This window comes from Cheilinus undulatus, linkage group 8 (assembly GCF_018320785.1).
Source record: "Cheilinus undulatus linkage group 8, ASM1832078v1, whole genome shotgun sequence".
NCBI lineage: Eukaryota > Metazoa > Chordata > Actinopteri > Labriformes > Labridae > Cheilinus > Cheilinus undulatus.
This window is the reverse complement of record NC_054872.1, coordinates 9,374,862-9,396,889: the sequence shown is the minus strand read 5'-3', so window position 1 is coordinate 9,396,889 and position 22,028 is coordinate 9,374,862. Positions and strand designations below refer to the sequence as shown.

Sequence of the window (22,028 nt, the reverse complement as noted above, 5' to 3'; positions counted from 1 at the left end):
ATATCCTCAAGAATAAAAATGTGAACTTATCCTTGATGATTTAAGATGACTGTGTTAAGTCATAAAATCTGAAAAAGTAAGGAGTAAAAATATTTGGATAAGAAGTCAAGAATGTGGGAAAAGAAATTAATTTGTGTTTTAATTTCACATTTTCAATTTAGCATCTCACAATTAGGACTCAAACTTAGGATTTTGACCTTTACTTTTGTGCTTTGAGCATTTCAACTCATAATTTTGACTTTTCAGATAATATTCTGAGCTTAAAGATTCATCATTCTAATTCTTAAGAGATATTGTGCCCTTTTTAACCAGTTATTTTGTATTTTACCTCATATTTTTAACTCCAAGTTTTGACTTCATAATCCCAGAGTTTGACCTTTTAGACTCACAATTGAAAATTTTGAATCATATTTTGACTTTTGATTTAATGATTACAAATTTTATTTCAAATTTTGACCTTTTAAACTCATGATTTTGACTTTCTAATATAGCTGCCTTTAAAAAAAACATTTTTCCATTTCAATTTTATGTTTTGACCTTTTTTAAACTAATACATTTACTTTTCTCAGATTGTGAGCCTTTAAACTTATCTTTTTTAACTTTATAAATGTCAAAATTGTTTATCATCAGCACTAAGTTTTTCTTTTTGTTTTTTTGGTCATATTTTATTACTGGTGAAATGAGGTTGACAGTTTATGGTTAAAAGGTGAAGCTGCTAGGCCCTCAGTTTAGACCTGAATGCAGAATCTGGCCCCTGCTGTGATTGAGTTTGACACCCCTGATCTAAACTATGGGATCAGGTCTTGAACATTTTAGTAAGACAATACTAAACCATGCACCACGTCCATCACAACACCATGGCTTCACAATAGAAGAGTCCAGGTGCTGAACTGGCCTGCCTGCGGTCCAGACCTTCCACCAACAGAGAACATTTTGGGCATTCTAAAACCAAAAATATGGCAAAGAAAACCCAGGAGCATCTAAAATCCTACATCTGTCAGGAATGGGAAGACATTCCTCTCCCAAAACTTTAGCAACTGGATTCCTCGCTTCCCAGATGTTTATAGATTGTTAAAGCAGAGGGTTGCTTCATAATGACAAACAAGGTTGTGTACCTTCTTTTTTTAGATATGCTGCTGCCATCAAATTCAAAATGAGCTAATATTTGTCATGAAAGATCTCCGTTTCAACATCTGATATGTTGTTAATGTTCTACTGTGTATAAAAGGTGGCTTCAGATTTGCAAATCATTGCATTCTGTTTTTGTATTTGACACAGCGCCTTTTTTGGAATTGGTTCTATAGTATTTCACTCAAACTGAGGGAACTGCTAAACTGTCATTTGTATTGTCAGCTGCTTGACTGCACATAACTTGCAGTGCTACCCTGCCCAGAGGGACATAAATAAACCATGGGAACTCTGAGAGCCATGAAAATGATTTATAGACTGTCGTTTGCATGACAGGCAGGCTAGTGAAGTCTGATTGCAGGTCGTCACTGCAGATGTATGTTAATGTGTACTGTGTTCACACATCTGCAGTCAACTTGGGATCTGACCCTAAACAGTTCTTGATGCAGGCTGTAACTACAGAAATCAGAAATAAATGCCTGCTGGTTAGAAAACAATCCAACATCCTTTACACCTTGCAAGGTGCAGCAGTGTTTCCCAGCTGAGAGGGCCGTCCTTAATGCTGCACAGGAAGCATGAGCATTTACACACCACCACACTGCCAAACCAATGTGAATGGAGAAATCCAGGACCACCTGATTTGAGCTAGGAGACCTACCTCAGGAGACACTGAAGCATGTTCACACAAAGGATTACAAAGGACTATGTTTGGTTTTAATTAGACATTGAAGTTAAATGATACGCAGAAGGTAATCCTGGATGTACGAGGAACTAGAACCCAGTGTGTTTCTTTCAGACCTCCATTTAACACGTCCTTAATCATTTTTCTGCTAAGTCACTAAAAAGCGTCTCTCTTTGCGTCTGCAGATGGTTTTATATTATAGAAGGTGAAAATTCTGCCGATAGGATTTATGGTCTCTATGGGAAGCAGAGAGCTGTGACTAATCATTTAATACTCAGGGAAAGAGCCGGTTAAATCCCACTGCAGTGTTTTCCTCTCAAAGCATTAAGGCTCTGAATTACACTTTCAGGGCTTGTATCCAGTACATTATTTCTGTGTTTAAACAGTGCTATCAGAAGATTTGGTACCAGGGCCAACACCAGAAGGGTCTGTACTGGACAAATAGGCACACAACACTGGGATCTAACTGTTCTATTAGAATAAGAAGAGCGTTCCACACATGCAGAAAGGGAGGGGGGTACCCTACAGTATCACCCATGACTTGTGGCAGAGCTGTGAACATGTTGAAGCTGTCACCATACTCAATAAAGCTCAGCGACGGCCAGCCAATCCTAATTATTGCCTCACAGCTTCAACAGTCAATCACAACCATTCCTCTCAACACAGCAGTGTATTTAAATATGATGTACTGCTAACTAATCTCTTCATGCATTAATGCTGATGCTACTACTGCTGGCAAAGCTTCACCTTCTCCACTCCAGCCACCTCCTTTATAGCCAAAAGCTTGTTTCAGCTTCATATTGAGATTAATGCTACTATGGATTAATTGCTTTTGAACTAATTTCATTGTAATCACTCATTGTGATATCTATCTTATGGGGGTTTCTAGCTATGCGCTGCCTGGAAAGTCAAAGCATGCTGCTTGACTAAATCAGGGAGCATCTTTTGAGCAAAGCCATCTCCACCAAGTAAAATTGTAAATCCATTTTAATTTTGTATGTAGTCCACTTTATAGCAGAGATGATAGCTAATTAATCACAAAGTTTTTTTCAACAACACATTTGTGGGTTTCTGCTTCCTTACATGGCTTCAGTGTTCTATAAAGCATTTGAAATTCATGACTAAGGACCCTCAGAAGCTTAGTGGCAGATCCACTAAGATTTTTTGCGCCACGCTGATAGCACAGACTTTAGCGCTGGAACTGCGCCTCTTGTTTAAAACTAATCCACTAAAGAATTTAACCTTGCAAAACAGATGGATACGCCCCTTTCCTTGTTTCTCAATGGCAAATCCATCTTGCAAACCTCCCATCTGAACCGTTTAGGCCCGGCAGAAAGTGGCGGGACCAATCAGCGACGAGGGGCAGTACTTTCAGGTGCAGCAGAGTCGTGACGTAAACAAGCAGCAGCAAGAGCTGGTGCAGTTATGGAGGACGAGATTAGCGTGGACGCTGCTTTGTTAAAAGAAGAACAAAGAACAGCGGTGAGTTGTTTTCTTTTCAAAAACGACAAAAGTCGAGTACTTACGTGTCGCCATATTTTGCATTATTCTCAGTGTCTCCCCACGTGCAGCTCGATAGCTGCCACGTCATGTGTTTTGTTGCTCTGATTGGCCCGTAGAGATGTGACAGACAGAACATTCACCCAATCACACTCCGACTTTTTTCAAAGCCTCTGCCTTTTCCAAAACATTTCCTATTGAAGCTTTCGCAGATGGATGTGTGAAACACATCCATCTGTCAAGTCAGGTTATAAAGAATTAGCACTGATGAGATTCAGACGCAAAACCACCCACAGATTTGGCCAGCCCAGCGCCAATCTTAGCATGCAGCCAAAATCAGTGGCTGCATGCTGAGATTACCAACACCACAATGACAGAGTGAGACAGAAAAAAGAAAAATACAACTTTCAGATCAAACCCTCGTTCCTGCAGACATGCAGTAAAACACACACCTGTCAGCACATTAGATGATTGTTAGATATGTGTGATTCAGAGACAATAAAAAACACAGATCAAGACTAAATCTGATGTGCCATCAATGAACCGCTCCTGCAGAGCCCGGCACGCTTTGGAAACCCCAGCTTTAATCTCAGAATTCTGACAAAAAAAAAAAAAGACTTTTGAGACAAACTTTTCTTAAACTCTGAGAAAAACCTCAACATTTTTAGGAAAAGATAAAGTCATAATTCTGACTTTTTCAAAGAATTTGGAAAAAAATGATGGATCTAAAAAAAAAAAACAAACCCACACACTTTCAGTGTCCCTAATTGTCTCTCCAAGAAATGCACTCTAATACCCCCCTTTGAAATGCCACAGAGCAAACAACACAAAGATACACACGAGTGGAAACACATGATACTGGTGCAGGCAGGAAGAGTTGACGCACATTACATGGGGATGCTACAAAAAGAAATGTGTGGAGGATAGATTAAATGGTTCTGTGCAGGATTTGACTGTTTAGTCTATAATGTGCAGCTGCAATTTACACGTGTCAATTCTTAACACGTCAAAGGCCTCTTCTAATACAATATTTTCACATTGATGTATCTGTAGAATATAAAAGGTAAAATATTCAATTCTGAGCCTTTGGCAGTTAAGGTGGTTGGGTTGGCTCTTCTCCAAAGCCTGCCTGGCTATGAACTGCAGGGGAAACAGAGAGTGTCAACTACTTTCATTTTCAGACTAATCTCTGTTCATACATCCAAAAATTACAAATGCAATGTATTTTTTCCTAATATATTTTCCTCTGTTCTGCTGTATTCTACTCTCTGCAGGTCTTTCTCATCCTGGGTATCATCTCCCTGCTGGAGAACATCCTGGTCATCACAGCCATCATAAAGAACAAGAACCTGCACTCACCTATGTACTTCTTTGTCTGCAGGTGAATCAAACGCACAATTTAGGCCACATTTACACGAAAGGATCCACTAAAAACTGTTTTTCAGTCTCAGTTACAAAAATGCTCTGTGTTTAGCTCCACAAGAGCCACTAAAACAATCATACAATACCTGCCGGGTCAGTCAGTGTAATTTTCTACAACTAAGCATGCACTATTTCTCTATCTTCCACAGAGCGTTGATGTGTTAACATACAAAAATGTCCGACACTATGAGGTGGATTTACTGATCCTTATGACCCAAAACTATAAAGATAAAGAAGAAGAAAATGTTGACTGGGTGTGAGTGGTACAAACTCAGATTGAGCCATTGCTGTCGTAGTCCATCTACTCACACATGGCTATCCACTGGAACTGCTATAGGTTGGGAACCAGTGAGATAGAGTCACCTAAAGAGCACATGTTCAGACTGTGAGGTAGCTGGAGGACTCACAGAGAATCTGCACATGCAGAAAGGCCTGACTTTGTACCAGACTTTGATGTGAGGCACTGCCTATCCACTGCTCCACCATGCAGCCTCAACTAAATCTGGCCAAACATAAATTGTTTATCAAAGTGAATGAATGAAATGCTTCAGTTACCCTGGAGCTAAACAGCAGTTTCTGACATTTCAAACCTTGTAATCTTGAACCTCAAATGTTATTGCATAACTGTGGATAATACAACAAGCTGTGATTGATCTGTTTTTTTGTGACTGCAGACACGTGTTCCCTCGTGATACAATAGTGTCAGAGTCATGGCTGTAACGACAGCTATAATTCAGCTTAAAAGACTGAAAGGACTGAGACTCTATCTAAACTCTGACATTCACTCTAATTACCTCTGACTGTTTGGATGCTGGTGATGGGACTTAAAAGACATCTGTAAAAGAGTCCCAGCTGACTCCAGCCCTAAGGCTCAGGGACAGAGCAGACATTCAGGTCACACTCAACACTTTGATGTTGTTCTCAATGATTTCTTTGAGATGTTGACTCAGTTTCTAAAGGGGGGGGGGGGTCTTCAGGATTGAAAGCACCAGTCTGCTTAACCCTTTCATGCATGAATCAATAAATATCACAGCAGAATTCAGAGCAAGTTACACAAGTATCCTCCTGAGCCAGCATGAGATCATTTTACTATGGAATGAATCTATTAGGATGTTTTTGTGCATAAATAACTGAACACTGATCTCATTTTCCTTTTAACAAAACCGCTCTGCGTATGCCATGGTCACTCTGGAGGGGAGCATAAACTGTGAGTTATAAAATGTATTTTTCTAAGTTTTCCAATCTTACCAGCAAAGTCCTCTAGGGCAGGAGTTTTCAAACTTTTTAGGCCTCCAGAATAAGGGTGCCAGAGACTGGGGTACAGTTAGGGTCCCCCTTGGGGGGCAATTAATGATTTCTGCATAGAGAAACTCTACAAAAAGGACATGTTTTGAGCTGTTTATGGCTATGCTAAGTGTTCAAAGTGCAAAAAGTAAACATTATTAATTATTTAGCTACTTTTGTGTCCCAAAGCAAGGAAATATTAAGGCATACAATTTTCAAACCAGTTAAAAACCTCCAGATGAAACAGATGTCATTTCAGGTTGTAAAACTTAACTTTTCTCAAGCTAGCCTTAGACACACACAAGGGGGAACTTTTAAGGAAAATAGAAAACCTTTTAAAAATATGCGATCGATCGCTAATTACTGGTATACCAGGTAAAAAGTAACAAAAAAGAGACGATCTCACCAAGGTCCACAGCGTAATCCACCTGGGGAGTAATCCTTTTCCTGCTCCCTGACGCACGCTCCAGCCTCCGCGCAGAGAATCCACTGATACTGTCCTCTGTCGTAACTGCTGCTTACTTTTACTTTTCAGTCTTGATTTCAATGTGTTCAGCTTGTTTTGAGTTTTATTTCTTTAGGGCTGTTTTGTTGTTGGATCTGGTCCAGATGTTAGTATCTTGATAAGAGAATAAATGATATCTGAAGAGTCCCTCAGCCGCTCTTTTGCCTGCTGGCTTATTATAGAGAATAATAACCTCAAACTGCAATAATAACTATTGATCTGGAGCCTCTGGTTTTACTGGGGGGAGCAATTTGCACAGAAACATTCATGTTTTTTTCTTTTCTGTGTTGTTGTTGCAGCCTGGCAGTTGCAGACATGCTGGTGAGTGTGTCCAACGCATGGGAGACCATCATCATTTACCTCCTCAACAACAGGCAGCTGGTGGTGGAGGACCACTTCATCCGGCAGATGGATAATGTGTTTGACTCCATGATCTGTATCTCAGTGGTTGCGTCGATGTGCAGTCTGCTGGCCATTGCTGTGGACAGGTAATGATGGAGAGATGTGAATACAGATACATAAATATCTCCCAGAAGAGCTCTCAGTGGTAATTACATTACTCTGTGGTATCCTTAAAGGTCCATCGTTTAATTAACCTCGTAAAAATGTGACATAAAAGCATTAACTCTCATAAGGTCATCTGACAGGCTGTGTGATAAAATAAACTTAGATCAACTCTGTGTGCGTGCCCAGAATTACTGTCTATAGTAATTCAGTTCAGTCTCAACAGCCAGAACACTGGAATAATGTTTAGATGTTCTTTTAAATTAAATTCAGTGGACTATAGCTGAAGTAAACCCTGTTTTCTTTCACAGAGAGCTAACAGCTGACATCAAACAGACTTTAAAACCCTCTGCTCTTCCTCATCCTCCAACTCATCCCACATTTCAAAATGATCCACCGTGAGAACTCTTCTTATCCCTGGGGAGTTAGACAGGAGCTATAGAGTAGGACCTATCTCTGGTAGTGCACCACCTTAACTCATTGGGTCTTAACTGGTGGCTTGTGACCCCAAAAGTGGTCATGGGGCTGTTTTTAGAAGGTCATAAATGTGTGCCTGAAAAACAAATCATTTAGGCAAAGAGTCTCTGATGTATGGAAGCCATAAGTGGACATACATCCATGTTTTGTACTTTACCCCAGTTTGTCATAATAACTGTCATAATTTTTTTATTCTAACATAAATATTAAAGACTAAATTTACAACACCAATTCCAAACATTAAAAGTGGCAGACCATCTCTGAAGGCCTCTCTTACACACTGTCCATCTGAGACAATGCCTGTGTTGGAATGGAAATACGCTAAAACTTTCAAAATAAAATCAGCCCAATCTTCCATTAAGGGTTAAAGTGACGTTTAAGGTAACGGTTAGGATACAGAAGGTTAAAAACCTGACCTGCAAAACCCAATTACAAAAGTTTAATAACGCTGAGTAAACAGTCTGCCTACAGGAGAAAAGCTCGTCCACCAAAACATTCCAACACAGCGAGTGTAGCTTATGTAGCTCTGTTAGCGCCATAAGCTACATAGCTAACATAACTTATGTGTAGCTATGTTAGCTTCACATAAGTACTTCTAAAACAGGTCAATGCATAATTTAATCCCAGATTAGACCTCTGATGTTTTTTTGTCTGTTTGTTTCATTTATTAAATTTTGCGTAGTCTCTAATGTTTGCAATGTTGTTATTCCATTAATAAAACTGTTACTTTGTGTATGAATAAAGATGAATTGAAAATAAAAGGCTAAAACATACCAGCAAATTACGACGCTATAAAACAGATGAACTTTCTGTGAGTGAGGCCATCAGAAGTGTACAAGAGGATCCAGCAGCAGACCTCTACAATGGGGTGACCTCGACCATGGGGCAGGAAGTGACCAGTGTTGGGAGTAATGAGTTACTTAGTTACGGTAACTAGTGGTGTAACGCGTTTCTTTTTAAAATCATTAACGCCGTTACAGTTACTGAGAATTTAAATTGCTCGTTACGCATTACTTTGGAGGCTGTCGATAACTGTCTTCTGGATATTTGTCAAGTCTCTAGTCTTCCCCATAATTGTGTAGCCTACTGACCCAGACTGAGGGACCATTTAAAGGCTCAGGCGTTTGCAGGCGTTTGGAGTTAATTAGCTGATTAGGGTGTGACAACATGACTTTATAATATTGAACTTTTTCACAATATTCTAATTTTCTGAGACACTGAATTTTGGGTTTTCATTATCTGTAAGCCATAATCATCAACATTTCAAGAAATAAAGGCTTGAAATATTTCACTCTATGTATAATGAGTCTATATAATATATGGGTTTCACTTTCTGAAATGAGTGACAAAAAATATTGAACTTTTTTATATTCAAATTTTCGAAATGTACCTGTAAGCTGTAGAGTCACTGCCTTCAGAGTAATAATGAGAGAAATAAAACATAAGATTAGAGAGGACTGTCATTTAGAAAGAAATTTGGAGAGCAGCTGGGATTGAATCTGTACTCTGTTAATAGAGTACAGCTATTTTAGACTTCTTAAAAAGTGTGCAAATGCTTTAACCGTTGAGAAACATTTCTACTGAGTTCTTTTGTTTCACCAATTTCCAATGATAATGGCTACAATGTTAAATGAAAAGAGAGTTATTTCCTCTCACACTGCCATAACAACACACATGAATGTGATGAATAGGCTACAATGAGGATTGAAGTAAAAAAAAAAACACCTGAGTTACTTTTCAAAGTAACTAGTTACTTTTACAAAGCAGTAACTCAGTTACTAACTCCGTTACTTTTTGGAAGCAGTAACTAATAACTTTAACTAGTTACTATTTTTCAGTAGCTTGCCCAACATTGGAAGTGACAAACCCAAGCCAAAAGACGATATCAGAATGACGTACTGAATGATGCATATTGCAGTCAGAGGTTACAGTAAGTTACTATTCTTTACAACAGCAGAATTTTTAGATTTACTGAGGGGGATAAATTTCAATATAGCACACTGTCAGCTTACTGTCAGCTGCTAATATCAGTCCTCACGATGATACAACTGTAACCTCTGCTAAAGCTGGAAATCCAACCATCCTAGTTTATTTGGACTAGTCCCGAAAAGACAAGCTCCACAGCGGTAGTTTATTGAAGTCCACCACAACTCTGTCCAGCCTCTCTCTCTACCGCAGTATCAGTGTTTAAGATGCTCAGCTGTACATTTCCCTTTGTTTCAGCCTCTCCATTACTCGCAGCAATGACATAAAATCCCTCCATACCGCTGATGATATTAAGCCTTTGGTTAACCAGGAAAACCTCACTTAGATTAAAATTCTGCTTTACAAGAAAGCTCTGGTCAAACTTTCCCACTTTCCCTGATTAGTCCCCTGCAATACTGACCACGTGCAAAGAGATAGATTTGCTTTGACGTCATCGTGCATACATAATTAGCCATGTGCTTGCCGTCTGAGGAGATAAACAACCCCAGCACTGCAGGACAGTGGATGTAGTAAGATTAGGTACCTTTTAGTTTATATTAACGCATTCTCGCAACATATCTTCTAGGTTACACAGATATAATCTCCAAGTATTCTGTATTTACTTATCTGGTCATTGGCATGTTTTCTGCCGGACATTTTGACCGGTTATATTTTAATCTGCTGGGCTTCCGCCCGTTTTACCAGCCAATGACCGGCAAACACCGGCTAATGGAAACTCAGGTCTGCACCCAGACAGCCCTGAATAAAGTTGAGGCTCTGTGTAAAAGGTAATGTTATAATAGAATGCACTTATCGTCAAATCTTATAAACCTGTATTTTATTCACAACAGACCATAAACAACAAATCAGATGTTGAAAGTGAGACATTTTACCATTTCAAGAATAATATTTTTTCCTCATTTTGAATTTAAAGGAAGCAACACATTTCAAAATAGTAGGGACAGGGTAACAAGGGGCTGGAAAAGTAAGTGGTAGTGGTGCTACTTAAGAACAGCTAGAGTAGCATTTTTCAACTATTAGGTTAATGTGCAACAGGTCAGTAACCTTACAGGGTAAAAGGAGCGTTTTAGAGAGGCTCTCAGGAATAATGATGAGCAGAGCTTGAATTTAAATTTCTAGTGCAAACTGGGACAGATCTTTCTATCTGTGATTTACACTTTTCTTTTCCATCATTATGAGGTTTGAAAATAGACCATGAACAGGTTTAAATGGATTTATTTTTCTTCATGTTTTCCACCTTTTGCGAACACAAGAATCCTATAAAGCTAATCCCTCAGGGGATTAAAGCCTTTCTCTCTCTTTTCTTTCATGTTACCTCCTCTGTCATTCTTGTTACTATTTCTGAAAACATAAGAGCAGAAAGCTCAGGCGGAACAGCTGATGCCCATCTGATGTGTTTCAGTTATAGTGTTTGGCAGTAATGGCACTACAGATGGCTGCTTCAGTAGTTAACCTGTTTAAGTAGCTTTGTAGAAGTGCCATCGTTTTTTTTAATCAAATAGCTTTTCAGTAGATAACTGTTTTATTGATCAGATTTTGCAGTAGGGTCCAGATAAGCTAACCTGACATGCCAAATGGATTTTTTTCACACATCCATCTGGAAAACCTCCTATAGACAGCATTTGGGAAAGGGCAGAGCCTTTAAAAAAACACACTTGGAGGGTGATTGGATGAACACTCTGTCTGTCACATCTTTACGGGCCAATGAGAGCAACAAAACACATGACGTTATAGCCGCTACCGAGATGAGCGTACTTTTCAATTTTCTGAAAATGCAGCTTAAATGCAATTTTTTAAATTCAAGTCCAGCTGTGTTACACGTTGAGTTACTGGATTTTAATTTTATTTATGAGTCAAAAAAATGCACACATTTTTTGAAAAATAAAAAAGCATTTCTTTTAATGTATTTTAATTTTCAAATTAGACTTTCCATTATATTTTTTTGCGCTATACTGTATGCTTCCATAAACATCTGCATGGGGGAGCGCAGATGGTTGAGTGGTTTAAGGCTCTACCCATGTACGCGGGCGGCTTGGGCTCGAATCCAGCCTGTGGCCCTTTACCGCATGTCTCTCCCCATTCTCTTCCCCATTTCTGAGTCTATCCACGTCCTTCCTCTATCAAATAAAGGCATGAAAAGGCCCAAAAATAAATCTTTGAAAAAAAAAACAAAAAAAAAAAAAAACATCTGCATGCAGGTGAAATCATTGTGTACTACTTTACACCCATGTCCCCGCTGATGGTGGGCAAGCTGACAAGCAAGCATGTTTCCTGCTGAGCTAGTCCTGCAAAAACAGGATAAACAAGTGAAGCTACTCCTCCCATGTGTAGTCCACTTTTTGTTAACTGGCCATACTTATACCCTAATTTTTATCCAGTTGTTAAGGAATGAGCATAGTTTAAAAGTCTTTAGCATTATTTACACATTTCATAAGGACATGGTAAACCCAAATCACTTTGCTTTTTTGAACCTTTATTTCACCAGGAAAATCTTTGTGAGCTTAAAACATGTTTTTCCAAGAGTGTCCTAGTCAAGATTTACATACTTATTTACAATGCAAAGGAATGAGTTTAGCACAGTTGAGTTCAACTAAACAAACAGGGTTAGCACTGACCAGAAAAAATGACGAGAACCTTCTTTGGTTATAATGCTGTAATTGTGATATCATGATGAGTCACACATTTTCACTGTTAACTTGTCTCCATCATTATGTAATTATAGTGCTGTCACATGAACTCTGTTATGGCAAATTAATCAAAGTCTGATCTGCTCATTTTAGCTACATATGCCCAGATTTTCTCTGATGTGCTCCATACTGCAGTGAAATGGACACTTAGTGGAGACAGAAGCACAGCTGAAATGATAGCTGGTGTCCATCCAAAGCTTCCTGGCCCTGGCTGTCAAACCTGGCACTGGTAAACTGGTGCATGCAGCAGTGAAATGGATCCAGGCACAATCTCTAGAGGAAGAAGAGAAATGAACCGAGCTGTGTTTGACCCAGGGGGGTTTTATGAACACAGGCGAGCCAGACCCAGAGTCTAGTTTTCTGACATGTTTCAAAAGGAAAATATTTGCAGATATGAACTTAAGCTAATAAACATCAGGGAGACTAAAATATGTTTAGCTTTAGGTCTAAAAGAGTGCAGGTTTCCCACCATATGATCTATACTTAATTCCTTTTCCTAATTTGAGAGAGACCCCCCCCCCCACCTCCACCCCTGCATATAATGATATACATTTTGCAAACTTTTAAACAATAAGCTCACTTGCAGACTGCCATTGTTGTGAAATGCACTCTGTGCAGGGATGTTTATGATTGTATTATTATTTTTCCCTCATCTCTCTTATTATACACACCTCCATCTACATTACAAGAACTTCTTTCTTGTCCTCTCCAAATCCGAAATAAGCATGCCAAAGACAAAGCTGTTGGGGAAGAACAATGCAATCATTTGACCTTTCATCCCGGAGTGCATTGCACAATGGCTTTCACAATGATTTTAATTTCTGTTCTTTTGATTTCTAAAAAAACAGAGTTTCTTTGTTCAGAAAAATAAAAGGCACTTATGTCACTTAGGGTTTCTTTTTATTACATTTTTGATTATGTTTGTGCACTGCCAGAACACAATGGGCCTCATTCAGCAGCCACTCTACAGGAGAGCTGCTTGACCATTGTGTTTTCCTTAATTTTGAGCACTCAGATGACCAATTTGCTTGAATGGATGACAGAAAAGTGAGATAAAGAAACAGAAAACGGGAAGGTACAGAACGAGAGATGCAGAAAAAGAGACAGAAGGTGCTCTATTGTCAGAAATGAAGGCAAGAGGATGTGAAGATTTAGGACAGATAACCAGGGTGGTGATGAGACACTCTGCTTATGAGATGAGATGAGAGATTTTCTGAAATCTCAACTGAATAAGCAGCTTATAATGACTTCTCCAGGCTCAAAATTATTGAACCCCTTCATGGAAAGCATCTGTAGTACTTAGTAGAGCATCCTTCTGCTTCTATGACCTGCTGCAAATGAGATGCACAGCCAAACACCAGCTTCTGAGGAATCTTATCCCATTCCTCAGGTGCAAACCTCCAGTTCAATAATATTCTTGGGTCTGCATGCAGCAGCCACCTTCTTCAAATCCCAACAGAGATTTTCTATGGGGTTTAAGTCAGACTGTGATGGCCATTGTAGAATCTTCCAGTACTTGGTGAAATTTGAGGTATGCTTGGGACTATTGTCCTGTTGGAAGGTCGAATGACGTCCAAGCTTCAGTGTCCTCACAGACAGCATGACATTTCCTCCCAGGATTTCCTGATGCTTTAATGAATCCAAATGTTGCAGGTTTCCAGTGCCAGAGGATGCAAAGAGAGCCCCAGAGCCCCAGCCCCAGAGCATCACCGAGCCACCACCATGCTAAACTGTGGCCACAGTGTTCTTTTTCATTCTGGTTTTGTTTCATCACTCCACAGAACAGAATCCCAAATCTCTGTAACTTAATTATGATTTTCAACATATTGGAGAGCACTTTTCTTATACTTTTGGATCAGTAGTGGTGTAGGTCTTAGAGTTCTGGCGTGGAAACTGTCTACGGTCAGGACACGCCTTACTGTACTCACTGAAACCTCAGTCCCTGTTGCCACCAAGTTTTGCTGGAGGCCTTTTGCAATCACTCAAGGTTTTTTTCACAACCTGCCTTCTCAGATATTTGGTTGCAGCTGTTGATAGTTTCCTTTTTCTGCCCCGTCCAGGTAGTGTAACTTCTGTTCCTGTAACTTTGAATTTGCTAACTATGCTTCCAACAGTGTTTCTATGAACACTTGAGGTCCTCTTCTTCCTCCTGCTCAGAGTCTGCAACCTCTCACACACTCCATTATGTATTATGTAACCATTATGCATCACAAGTGAATTACCATGAAAAAAGCATTTTAGAGAGGGTGATTGTGTTTAGAGGTTTGGAAAAAAGAGCAAATGAGTTTTGCAAATTGTATCTAACCAGGAAATGTGTTTAAGGTTTTACCAACAGGGGGTTGATTCAATAAATTAGTTTAGGCAACCGACCGTTTGGTTTAGAGAATGGGAAATTGTGTTTTAGCAAGTGTGGAAAAACTGTTATCACATTTCTTCTGATTGATGTGATACAAATGAGTCCCACTGAAATAAATGGGGGGAAGTTGAGGAATTGAGAAGAGGAGAGGAGTGAAAGTAAAGAAACAAAGTAATGCACATTATCACTTTACAAGCTGTCTCCGTGGGAGAGTCTGCATGTATATATGCTCTAATTAAACACTGTATTGTTCTCACTGTGACCTCACAGGTGTTTAGCAGTTGCAGATTTGTTTCCAGCATGATGATTAATTTCCTTTAGTCCTTTGCTAATGTGTAGCTTGGAAGTGGGATGTCAGCTGTGCTCTCTTTCTTAACTAGCCGCCAAACAAATGGTTTTGAAAGTTTTGGGAGCAATAACAGGGCACCCTGCACTTAAATTAGACCACTTCATAGAACCTGCTGCTCCGCTTCTATGCAGCCTACTAATCTCAACATTTCTTATCATGGCGTGAGATTTCATGATGTTTTAGTCTTGCAAGATCTTGTGGCATGAGATATATCACACCCCTATTCTGAACCATGTGTGATAGAAGATCAGACATTCAACAGTAATATTAACGTCAGCAGATAAGTTCAATAAATAAACAATCAATTTTTATCTACAAAGTACCTTAAGACAAATCAAACTGCAGTTCAAAGTGTTTTACAAGAGAGATAAAAATGAGTTGGAAAAAAAGGGTCAAATGGTTTCAATATTTAGCAACTAGTTCATACAAATTTGAGTTAAAATGACAATATAAAGAAAAAAAGCACTAAAATAGTTTGATAAATGGAGGACTGACAAGAATAGACACGTGTTATTCAAAGTCAAACAACTTTTAAAGCATTAATTGTTGCCACTAACTAGGGATGTAACAATATTGTAAATATCGAGGTATCGCCGTTTCAAAATTCTCGCAATAATACCGTGGCACGTGACGGTATCGAACAAGAACTCGCAGGGCAGTAATACGCCTTGCAGCATCTACACTGCCGGAAATAAAAAGGAGAAGAAGAACTTGGAGTACTCCCGCTTGTGTAGTTTTTTCTAGCACTATTGAGTGGGCCGGTCTGAGAAGCAAACCACATCTCCCATGATCCCCTGTGCAGTATAGGAAGACATGGCAGAAAGCATGGAGGGGGAGCAGAGCCCAAAAATTAAACTCGTGGAACCTTCTGTGAAGTTTAAATCAGAAGTATCGACGCATTTTGGTTTTGCGGTCAACAAAAACGATCGAGGAGTAAGCAGGACGGACATGCAAAAAACTGTTTGCAGACACTGCCAGACCATTGTTTGTGTTCAATTACAGTTAGTGTGTTTTATCCTGAACATTCCTGGCATTTAATTTTCCATGCTATGACATTTTTTCCAAGTCATCTTTTTTTTTGACAATACCGCAATAATACCGTACCGTGGCCTTAATACCGTGACGATATCGTACCGTGAGATTTTGATACCGTTACATCCCTACCACTAACTTATTTTTCCTGCAAAAGTCCATAATTGTGCCATTCTAATGACACTGTCCACGCCTTCATAGCTCTTAAAGAACGTTTTACAGCGAGCCTGGAAATTGGCTGACATTCCAGGGTCTTTAACGATCAAATCCAAACTCAGATATTGGTTGTCTTTTTATCCATTTATAATAAATTTTTCAATCGTTCAGGCACCTAGAAGCCCCCATATTGTCTCCTTGTATCCCAGAATGCATTGTGACTGGGCTGTCAAAACCAATGGCAAGCTATTTTGTTGTCACATCATGCTTTGCCGAACAGTACATGTGCACAGACTTAGAAACTGGAGAAGAGAGCCTGAATGACTCATAATAGAGAGAAAGAGACACAGAGAGGCTGTGACATGGCCCTCAAAGTCACTGCAGACAGGTATTTCAGGAATTTAAAAAAAATCTGAATAATTTTATTTATTTTTCGATTCTTTGGTCCCAATCAGATGGGAGAACAAGTTTGTAAAAGCTTACAAACTGTAAAATCTTGGCATTTTAACTTCTTAAAATTTTCTTCTTTTGTCTTTATACTCCCATAACTTTTTTGAAAATTCAAGTGACATTGCTGCAGTATGCATATTCTTCAAGAGTCATCATCATCCTGGATCGTATTTAGAGCTTGACTGTGCACCACAGGGTTGATGTTTTACAAGCCTTTTTATAGACAAAAGTCCAGGTGAGACAGAATAGTTAAAAAAATAGTATAGGGTTCAGAGGGTTAAAGATATAAAGCTGTGTTGGTGGATGAAGTGGTGGATAAACAGGGGTGTCTGCAGCTGCAGCAGGCGGCTGTGGATATCCATTATAACTGAATTAGTCTGCTTGGTATTTCTAGGAGCCAGAGTCTGGTTGGATCTTATCCCAGCTGTCAATGGGCGGGGGGGGGGTGTTATACCCTAGACTGGTCGCCAGTCAATCTGAGAGCTGACCTACAGAGACAAACAACCGGGCACTCTCACATGAACACCTACAGCCAATTTAAAGCCACCAACTAATGTAACGAGCACATCTGGAGAGAACCCACGCATGCACAGGGAGAACATGCAAGCTCTGCACAGAAAGGCCCTGACCTTTCAGTAACTTTCTAGCTGTGAGGCAGCAGCACTAACCCCTGTGCCTCAGTGCAGCCCATTTCCAGGAACAACTATGTAAACTGATCAGTCTTATACTAGCATTTGCCACCAGGACAAAATAGAAGTCATCCTGCAACAGGGAGTGGGAGTAAATAATAAAATATACTGTTTGTGACCTGCAGTAGTATGAGGAAAATGCATATAATGATGAATGCAAACTAAGGAAACCATTTGAAATGTTGAGAAGAGAAGATTTATGTAATGACAGGAATAATAACTGTCCTTAACAGCACACAAGTAAATCTGTCACATTTCATCAGTTATTTCACTTCATCAGTGTTTGGTTCTTTTGTGACTCTATTATCTATGTGACTCTTATTATCTCATCAGGCCTGACACCAGGATGATGTAACTGAGGGATGGGACAATAGGAAAGGGGCTTACCATTTAGATTGCAATGACATAAATTATCAGTCTGTTTTGACCTTCTCTGTTTTTATATTATCATCCAAAGAGCAATAATAAAGGCCTATTGTTAGTCCGTCCATGCTGTTTTGCACTGCTGGGGAAATTAGAACAAACTTCGAGAGGAATTCCGGGAAAAAAGTAACACTAACAATGAATCACCAGAAATCATGACTGGTTTAATAAAGACAAGAAAACAGGATGAGTCATACTTCCCCTTCAGCGTCACCTCTATGACTGTGGGTAATGAGCATACTCCTCACTTTTGATATATTTAGATGCTGTTCACATTTAGGGTACATTTGAACATATTTGCCCCTCTTTTAACTTTTTATGTGCCGATCTTTAAAACTTTATGGAAAAAACTTATTGGTTGTTCCATTTTTTCTAAACATAGCCTCTGATTAGGGCTCTTATTAGCCTGTCATGAACTAACCTTGCAAAGCAGATGGATTTGCCAGGCTCCATGTCTGTGATAAGGCAAATCCATCTTGGAAAGCAGACAAGCTTGGCCACAACTTCCTCCTGGGCCTTAGGGAAGTGCAACATTAAAGCCAGGCTGCAGCTGGAGTTCTGCTTCCACAAGGCCACGGGCAATATACGTTTCTGGAGCTGTGGGGAGACTGTCTAACAGACGGGAACTGAACATTCAAAACTTTCATTGCTGGGGAAGCAGTCGCACAAGATAAACAATTAAAATAAATATGTTAATAAAGTATTTGCCAAAAATCATCAAAGGCTCCAATCAACAATGCTTGTGCTGAATCAAACAATTCAGACCAATCAGCATCATTTGAGGAGAGCGAGGCAGTATCTATGGGTGGGTTTTAGTGGTACTCAAAGATGTTTACAATGGCTGCCTCCAGTGTGGTGATTAGCTTGGATATAGCTCTGGTATAGTGTCAGTTTTACCTGAACTGGACCACGTTTCTGTATGAAAAAAAGAATAACAGGACTAGGTTAAAGCCTAGTATATGGCTGACTGCAATTATCTAGGATGCCTGTTGAAGTGCCAGACTGAATTGTGTGTTCTGGCAGAGTGATTAGTTTTTGGGGTGTGTAATTTTGCTGTCCCTAATATCTGTGGGTTGAGAATTGGAGGACCCTTAAAGTCAAAAACATAAAGCCTCGTCAGCAGGAAACAGCTAACCTGACACACCAGATCAACTGAAAATGGTTCACACACATCTGGGAAAGCTCCCGTAGACTTTCCAGAAAATCTTCAGAAGGTGACTGAAGGAACGTTTTGTCTTTCACATTCATGACGGGCTATCAGAGCAACATAATGCGCATGTGCTAGTGTTGTGCAGGCCACCACTGCCTTAGATTATTAATGGCATAGCTTCATGTAAAATTGATGCCAAGGCCTCTTGGCAGAAGTGCAAAAATAACTTCTGTGCCAAGACAAGCTTTAGGTGTGACTCTTTGCTCTTGTTTTTAAAAGAAATGTAGTCCAGAGCAGGAGAAGAGCAAAAACATCTTTTCAGTCATGGAAAGCTTTCAGTGTTGCTCTCTGCCCTTGTTTTAATAATGAAACTTTGTCCTGTTCAGACAACATGGCTGCTGTGGCTAAGTCTGAGCTAATCATTCCAGTAGCAAGCATTGTATACAACCACTGCCAACTTCTAACTCTTCCCCGTAACTATGACATACCCATGCTGAGGCAGGGTAAAAAAAACAAAATAAAAAAAAAAAAACACCTTTTCTGTCACGGAAAGCTTTCAGTGTTTTCCTCAGCGCTTGTTTAAAAAAAAAAAAAAAAAAGTCCAGTTCTGACCAAAGTTCCCCTGTGGCTAAGTCCAGACTAATCACTCCACTAGCAGCCACTGTGTACAAGCATTCACACAAGAAGTTGCCCCTTCCCTTCTATCACATACTCATGCCAATGCAAGTAGAAGAGCCAAAAAATCTTTCACAACATGAAAAGCTTTTAGGGTTGTTTTTATTCTTTATTTCATACAGAGATGTGGTCCAGTTCTCTTAAAACGGATGCAGCACTCAAGCCATAACCAACAGCCTTCAGTAAAACTAAACCCCGCCCATAGCACAACTCTGTATGTACGGCTCTGAAAGTCTAGTCACTCAGTCAGTCAGACACATACAGACCCATGTGTAGGGCTGACCTCAGCAGTCAGCCAAAAAATATTAGCCAGCTGAGATTTATAGTGATGGTTTTAGTCGACAAAATAAACACTGTAAACATAAAACCCCTCCACAAAGATCATGGTCAGGGTTAGTTTTACCATATTAACATTTCAGATTTTAATACAAATGATTTATGTCAGTTTGAATGTTTGCATAAAGTCAGTGCAACTGAGCCCTTGATCTGATCCTCAGCTAATAGTTTCTCAATAAGCAAACTCTTAATCCCATTCCTCCCATAGCCTGTCAAATGACTGTATTTCCAGCATACTGAAATTATTCAACAGGCATGCTCTCTATACCTCTTTCCAACCTGAAGACTTCTGCATTTTGCCTTGCAGTGTCATGCCCTAGCAAGGGAATAAAATAGGTTTGTCTATTTTTGTTTAGATTAAAACAAGCACTGTAGATTAACTGAATGATATATGAACCATTTTTCAAGGTCTCTGTCCTCTTCGTGCCACTAAATGTTTCTAAAAAAACTCCAGGTTACTCTGTAGATCAACATGTCTTCTCCTCCACAGGTACGTCACTATCTTTTATGCTCTGAGGTATCACAACATCATGACAGTGAGGAGAGCTGGCTGCATCATCGGGGGGATCTGGACCTTCTGCACTGGCTGTGGCATCGTCTTCATCATCTACTCAGACACCACCCCCGTCATCATCTGCCTGGTCTCCATGTTCTTCGCCATGCTGCTCATCATGGCCTCCCTCTACAGCCACATGTTCATGCTGGCCCGTTCACACGTCAAGCGCATCGCTGCCCTTCCCGGCTACAACTCTATTCACCAGCGAGCCAGCATGAAGGGCGCCATCACGCTGACCATCCTCCTGGGGATCTTCATCGTCTGCTGGGCCCCCTTCTTCCTCCACCTGATCCTGATGATCTCGTGTCCGCGGAACCTCTACTGCGTGTGCTTCATGTCCCACTTCAACATGTACCTCATCCTCATCATGTGCAACTCGGTGATCGACCCGCTGATCTACGCCTTCAGGAGTCAGGAGATGAGGAAGACTTTTAAAGAGATCATCTGTTGTTATAGCCTGAGAAACGCCTGCACCAACATCTGTGCTCTGACGGGTAAGTACTGAGAGACGCGGAGCGGCGACAAGATGAACTAATGTGACTCTGCAGCCTGACCATGAGAGAGCCTGTATTTCTCTGCCAGCACGATGTTCAGTCAAGCACATTTCTGTCTACAAACTGAAAATGGGGCAGTCAAAAGATGACACTTCTGTCCCTTATTGTTTCCGCCATGTTTACAAAATGTCCGGTTTAGTAGGTACGTTATGTGAACACAGCGAGGACTATTACAAATCATTATTCACTTGAAGGTGGGCCACAGAAAACTGGGGTATTCTTGTCATTTTTGCTCTTTTTATTTGTTTGCATTGCCTTTTATTTTTGATTCAGAAGTCTCCTATTACCCCAGAAAAAGAGGCTGTGAGGATCAAATTTCACAGTATGCACAAGAACCATTCTGGTGAATGTAGGACACCTTTATCTTCCCACGCACTCAAACATGATCGCAGCGACTAAACAAGCAGAAGAGAGAGAAAGAGAGAGATTGTTAAATAGAATGATAGAGAAAAAGGCAGTTCAAGTCAGAAAGTTAAACTCTACATACACCCCAAGAAAACTCAAATTTCAAAAAATATCCAGAGAACTTGCCTTAAAATCCCCCACCTGATAAATAGAAAGAAATGCAATGTCATGTTCTATAACAGGGGTGTCAAACTCATGGTCTGGGGGCTAAATTCAGCCTGGCCCACCAGAATGAGGTCTGCAGATTTCCTCCAGTATACAAATGTAAATTTAACCTTGATGAATTAAAAAAGATAAAAATAATTAGATAAACAGTCAGGACTGTGGGAAAAGAAATAAGCTTGTGTTTTATTTTCATATCTTCAATTTTACATCCCACAATAACTTCATAAACTTATGATTGTGTATTTTTATTTCATATTTTGATCTTCTCAATTCATCATTTTGACTTTATCTAACATTTTCACCTTTACAACCATAGTTTTAAAGTTAAGTTTTAAATTTAAAGTGAAATTTTGACTTTATTTTGAATTTGATCGCACATTTTTACCTTTAAGAGTAACAATTTAAAATTTTTACTCATGTTTTGATCTTTAAAACTCATTATTTTGAAATTTATCTCATATTTTGACCTCTGAAACTTGTGATTCAGACCTTTATTTCATATTTGGACCTTCAAGTTCCAAGTTTTTTAAATTTTGTCTCATATTTTGACCTTTTAG

General features: G+C 39.6%; 1 protein-coding gene across 1 annotated transcript in view; it reads left to right on the top strand.

The window, feature by feature from the left end:
• LOC121514034 (melanocortin receptor 5-like) overlaps positions 1–21,765 on the top strand; it is a 58,121-nt gene extending 36,356 nt beyond the window's left edge. Inside the window, exons 3-5 of the mRNA XM_041794091.1 lie at positions 4,585–4,691; positions 6,821–7,009; positions 20,282–21,765. Of these exons, the coding sequence (XP_041650025.1) occupies positions 4,585–4,691; positions 6,821–7,009; positions 20,282–20,852 (867 nt within the window). The 3' untranslated portion in view covers positions 20,853–21,765. The remainder of the gene's footprint in view (positions 1–4,584; positions 4,692–6,820; positions 7,010–20,281) is intronic.
• The last annotated feature ends 263 nt before the right edge of the window (positions 21,766–22,028 follow it).